The 6,000-nt window shown below is 53.0% G+C and overlaps 1 protein-coding gene across 1 annotated transcript in view; it reads right to left on the reverse strand.

The window, feature by feature from the left end:
- The window catches only part of SLC25A26 (solute carrier family 25 member 26), a 178,563-nt gene extending 173,136 nt beyond the window's left edge, over window positions 1-5,427 (reverse strand). Inside the window, exon 1 of the mRNA XM_030207165.1 lies at window positions 5,291-5,427. Within this exon, the coding sequence (XP_030063025.1) occupies window positions 5,291-5,323 (33 nt within the window). The 5' untranslated portion in view covers window positions 5,324-5,427. The remainder of the gene's footprint in view (window positions 1-5,290) is intronic.
- Between the last annotated feature and the right edge of the window lie 573 nt (window positions 5,428-6,000).

Raw genomic sequence — 6,000 nt, forward strand, 5'->3', positions numbered from 1 at the left:
GCTCTCGACAAGAGAGCGCCTGGAGCTCGGAAACTCTTCTGGCTGAAGTGATAGCCACCAAAAAGACTGCTTTCAACGTCAGGTCTTTCAGAGATGCCCTCGACAAGGGTTCAAAAGGCGGCTTCTGCAATGCTCTTAGCACCAGGTTGAGATTCCACGCAGGCACCACTGAGTGCAGAGGAGGGCGCAGGTGATTAACTCCCCTGAGAAAGCGCACCACATCTGGCTGCGAAGCCAGGGAAACACCCTTCAGGCGGCCCCTGAAGCAAGCCAGAGCCGCTACCTGGACTCTAAGGGAACTGAGCGACAGGCCTTTCTCCAGACCTTCTTGCAGGAACGCCAACACTGAAGAAATTGGAGCAGTGAAGGGAGAAAGTGAGCCTGCTTCACACCACGCTGCAAAGATACGCCAAACCCTGGCGTAAGCAGTAGAAGTAGAGCGCTTCCTCGCTCTCAGCATAGTGGTGATGACCTTGTCTGAGAAGCCCTTCTTCCTCAGACGCTGCCGCTCAATAGCCAGGCCGTAAGACCAAAGGGGGAGGGATCCTCCATCACCACGGGACCCTGATGTAACAGGCCCTGCTCCACTGGCAGCCGCAGAGGATCGTCGACTGAGAGCCTGATCAAGTCCGCATACCAGGGACGTCTGGGCCAATCCGGACCCACCAGGATTACCCTGCCGGGATGCTTTGCCACCCGGTCTAGCACCCTGCCCAACATGGGCCAGGGCGGGAACACATAGAGAAGCTCTTGTGTCGGCCACTGTTGGAGAAGAGCATCTACTCCCAGGGAACGAGGGTCCCGTCCTCTGCTGAAAAAGCGCGGCACTTGGCAATTGGCCGATGACGCCATCAGATCTAGGCTCGGCTGGCCCCAGCGCTTCGTGATGTCCAAGAACGCCTGAGCAGATAGCTGCCACTCTCCGGGCTCCAAGGTATGGCGACTGAGAAAGTCCGCCTTGACATTCATGACTCCGGCAATGTGGGCCGCTGAAAGCTGCTCCAGGTTCGCTTCCGCCCACCGGCAAAGATTCATAGCCTCCTTGGCTAGAGGGGCGCTCTTGGTACCTCCCTGGCGATTGACATAGGCCACAGCCGTGGCATTGTCCGAGATGACCCGTACAGGCTTCCACACCAGTACCGGGATGAACTCCAAAAGCGCCAACCGAATGGCTCTGAGTTCCAGGAGGTTGATAGACCACTTTGCCTCTGCAGGAGACCAGAGCCCCTGCGCTGTCCTTCCCAAGCAGTGGGCTCCCCAGCCCGACAACGAGGCGTCCGTCGTGACGACAATCCACTCTGGGGTCACCAGAGGCATTCCCGCAGACAACTTGTCTGTCTGCATCCACCAGCTCAGTGCCTTGCGCACTGCTGGGTCCAGGGGAAGGCGCACAGCATAATCCTCCGACATCGGAGTCCAGCGCTGCAACAAAGAGTGTTGAAGTGGTCTCATATGAGCCCTGGCCCAGGGCACTACTTCCATCGTGGCCGTCATAGAGCCCAACAGCTGCACATAGTCCCAAGCCCGAAGAGGAGAGGCTACTAGGAACTGGTCCACCTGAGCCTGAAGTTTGACAATCCGATTGTCTGGCAGGAACACTCTGCCCACTTGGGTGTCGAATCGAACTCCCAGGTACTCTAGGGACTGAGTCGGGCGCAGCTGGCTCTTCTCCCAGTTGATGATCCATCCCAGGGAGCTCAAAAGAGCAACTACCCGGTCCACAGCTTTGCCGCACTCTGCATAAGAGGGGGCTCGGATCAACCAGTCGTCCAGATAAGGATGGACTTGTACCCCTTCCTTTCGTAGGAAGGCCGCGATGACCACCATTACTTTGGAAAAGGTCCGCGGAGCAGTAGCCAACCCGAATGGGAGGGCTCTGAACTGGAAGTGTCGTCCCAGGACTGCAAAACGCAGAAAGCGTTGATGAGGAGGCCAGATGGGAATATGCAGGTACGCTTCCTTGATGTCCAAGGATGCCAGGAACTCTCCTGCCTTCACTGCCGCTATAACAGAGCGGAGAGTCTCCATGCGAAAGTGCCGCACTTTCAAGGCCCGATTGACCCCTTTGAGGTCGAGGATAGGCCGGACAGAACCTCCTTTCTTTGGTACCACAAAGTAAATGGAGTAACGTCCCTTGCCAAGCTGACTTTCTGGCACCGGAACGACCGCGCCCAGGCGGATCAGATTGTCCAAGGTCTGCTGTACTGCCACAGCTTTGACCGGAGACTTGCAGGGAGAGAGTACGAACCCGTCTTTTAAGGGTCGGCAGAACTCTAGCTTGTAGCCGTCTCTGATGACTTCCAGCACCCACGCGTATGAAGTTATTGTGGTCCACTCGCCCAGAAACGAGGACAGCCGTCCTCCAATCTGCACTGGGGCGTGGACCAAGGCCCCGTCATTGGGTACGAGACCCTGGGGGAGGACCGGAGGAAGCACCTCCGGGACGGCGGTCTCTGCGAAAGGAATGCTGCTTGTGGGAGAAAGTCCTCTTAAAGGAAGAGGGGGCAGAGTAACCCGACTTGCCCGGGCGGTACCGACGGGCTTCCTGCAACCGTCCTCTGAAGGTACCGGGACGAGTACTAGCTCGAGCCCTGACCTCTGGTAACTTCTTGCCCTTAGACGTGCCGAGATCGGTCACGATTTTGTCCAGCTCGACCCCAAAGAGCAGCTTGCCTTTAAAAGGCAACCTAGCCAGGCGGGATTTAGAGGCGTGGTCAGCCGACCAATGTTTCAGCCAAAGCCACCGCCGCGCAGAGATTGTCTGAGCCATGCCTTTCGCTGAGGCCCTCAAGACATCATACAGCAAGTCTGCCAAATAGGCTAAGCCCGATTCCAGGGCCGGCCAATCAGCCCTTAAGGAATGATCCGAGGGGGAAGCCCGCTGCACCATAGTCAGGCACGCCCTGGCCACATAGGAGCCGCAAACTGAGGCCTGCAAACTTAAAGCAGCCGCCTCAAAGGACGACCTTAAGGCCGCCTCCAATCTTCTGTCTTGGGCGTCCTTTAGGGCCGTGCCACCTTCCACCGGCAACGCCGTTTTCTTAGTCACCGCAGTGATTAAAGAATCCACGGTAGGCCACAGATAGGCCTCACGTTCACTCACAGCCAAAGGATAGAGGCGGGACATAGCCCTAGCCACTTTAAGGCTCGCTTCTGGGACATCCCACTGAGCCGAAATTAAGGTGTGCATGGCATCATGCACGTGGAAGGTTCTAGGCGGGCGCTTCGTCCCCAGCATAATGGCAGAGCCAACAGGGGCTGAAGGAGAGACGTCCTCCGGAGAGGAAATCTTCAAAGTGTCCATGGCCTGTACCAACAGGTTGGGCAAATCCTCTGGGCTAAAGAGCCGCGCTGCAGAGGGGTCATCCGCTCCATGCGAGCGGGGATCCATCTCCTCCAAGGAATCCGCAAAGGACCGTTGGGAGACCTCAGACACGCTGCCCTCATCTACATCGGAGGAGACAAATTCCTCCAAGGCCTGGGAATCAACCCGAGGGCGTTTGCCTCTGGGAACCTCAACCTCTTTTCCAGACGAGGGAGCAGGGGCAGCGTTGTGCATGAGGAAGGCCTGATGCAGCAGCAAAACAAACTCGGGGGAGAAACCCCCCAGACTGTGCACTTCCGCAGCCTGGGCAACAGCCCTAGACGCACCCTCAACCGGCGCTCGCAAGAGCGGGGGAGAGACATGCTGCGCATCCAAAATGGCGTCCGGCGCGACACTCCGCGAAGGAGCCGCACGGGAAGAACGGCTCTTAACTTTAGCCGCTTTTGTGCCGTCGCCCAAATTAAGGGCGTTCATGGCATTAATGTCTCCAACCTCAAGGGCGGTCCAAGAAGAAGCCGTCCGAGCCGCGTGGCCGGCCAAGATGGCGGAGGCGAGGAGCGGGGGATGGGCGTTTATGGCGGGAAAAACCGCCACGCCGGAGGAAGGACCGGGACATACATCGGTCACGAAACTGTCACCCGACAAGGGCGAATCAGTCTTTAAGACCCCCGCATCCCCTCTAGAAGCGCTCAAGCGATCCGGGGAGCGACCCTTTGCGCCCTCGCCCTCCAACGCCATATGCCACGAGGAGAAGAATCGGGGAACCCCCTGCCCGCTATAAAAAGGTAAAAATTACCTGCTGTCCGCTCCGAGCTGTAACGACCTGGTGTCCCAGTGAGTAGCTGCAATAGACGCTTAAATAAACGTCGAAATAAACGCCTTTAAGGACGTTCAAAATTTTTTTTTTTTTTTTTTTTAACGGAGCCATCGGGAGGGGGGAGAAAAGGAGGGACCTGGCACCACCAGGTTTGCACTTGCTCAAAAGAGCCCTCAACCCCAGGCACTCAACAAAACCTAAAAATTAGGCTTGGAGGCCTAGCCAGAGCTGCTGCTGTGTGTGACCACCACCTGCTGAGATAGAGAACATACTGAGGAGTTTCCGGCAGCACATGACCACATATAGGGAGGCAAAAGTTTGCTCTCTATCTCCACCTGCTGGTAGATGGACACAACCCACCAGTCTATGGATTGATCAGCTTGATGATATGGAAGTAAGTCACACTGAACCTGAGTTGTACTCTGGTTAATGTGGGAAATAAAGAAATAAACTTCTAGTCTGTAGTAGAGTAGCCTAGAGGTTAAAGCACTGGGATAAGATCCAGGGACGACAGGTTCAAATCCCACTGATGTTCTCAATGTCTTCGAGCCGATGGAGAGTTAAGAGTTGCCCAGGTCCAAACAGGGGCCTTTCCTAAAGCTTAGTGCTCACTTATGGAATTAGCGTGTGCTAAATACCGCACATCCTATACCTTGGGGCCACTAGCACTTAGCACAAGCTAATGTCCATTAGCACACAAAGTATTAGTAAAAGGGTATCTTTGATAGAAGCCCTTTCCCAGAATGGAGGTATACTACCTGAATGTACCTCACCTGCTCAAAAAAAAGGAGGACAAATTGATCCAGTCCAGGTAAGTAAAACACAGACTGGCTCAATCTGTCCTCCTTTTTCTGGAGCCATATAGTAACCATAACCTTGAACTACTACAGAAAAGGAGTGAGCTAAATCTTATATTTTCAGTAAGATGCATACCATAGACCCACTACAACAAGTACAGTAGATAAACTAAATCCAAGCCCATATTTTTAGGTAAAGCTAAAAGAAAATTGGGTGACTTTTTTGTTTGTTTATATTTACTGTCCTTAGTTTTTGACAATTTCCAGAAAGGTGGAAGAGAAGCACAGAAAAAGAATGGAGTCGATTAATGGACAACGGCGCCCAAACCAAATTAACAGCACCCAACGTACCAGGAGTGACACCCAGAAATCCCGTTTCTCCATCTGTAATCGAGAAATTAAGCAACCTGGCGATTGATGCCGAGGAACAACTCAATCACATATTCTGCTCATTGGGCGCCGCCATATTGCATCCTTACCCGGACTACTTCCGGGTCAATCCGTGAATCATCCAGGTGCTCTTGCTAAGGAGATTTGATGCAAAGAGGTTGGGTAGGGATGACGTCAAACCGTTGAAGCTAATTAAGTTTACCTCTGTTTCCCCGTCCCTGCGTAGCCGTCATCCCAGTACACTCAAAACAAAGCAATGAAAGCTGTGAGCTGCTGCATCCACGTTGTCGTTTTTGTTGTTGGTAGCATTTTTATTTAATCTCACTTATATATTCAAACATGCGAGCTTGTTCAGCATACGGATGTGCACACAGGAAGAATAATAACGGAATAATATTTTCATAGGTAGAGAGAAGTGTCATTTTGGAGCGGTTGGATATAGGGACACTCTAGCACGTGTTATATTCGTTCAGAGAATTTTTTTTATCTCCTGATAAAGGGCTGCTAAACAGACATCATGTTATGAGAATCAGGTGCTCAACATTAGAGTTTCTATCTATCCACTTATTGACTTATTTATTTGTGACATTTATATCCCACATCAAACATGAGTTTGGTTGAAACCTGGGAGCATTTAAAATCTTCTTTTTTCCTGTGCATAGATCAAAAGA

This window comes from Microcaecilia unicolor, chromosome 6, assembly GCF_901765095.1.
Source record: "Microcaecilia unicolor chromosome 6, aMicUni1.1, whole genome shotgun sequence".
Lineage (NCBI taxonomy): Eukaryota > Metazoa > Chordata > Amphibia > Gymnophiona > Siphonopidae > Microcaecilia > Microcaecilia unicolor.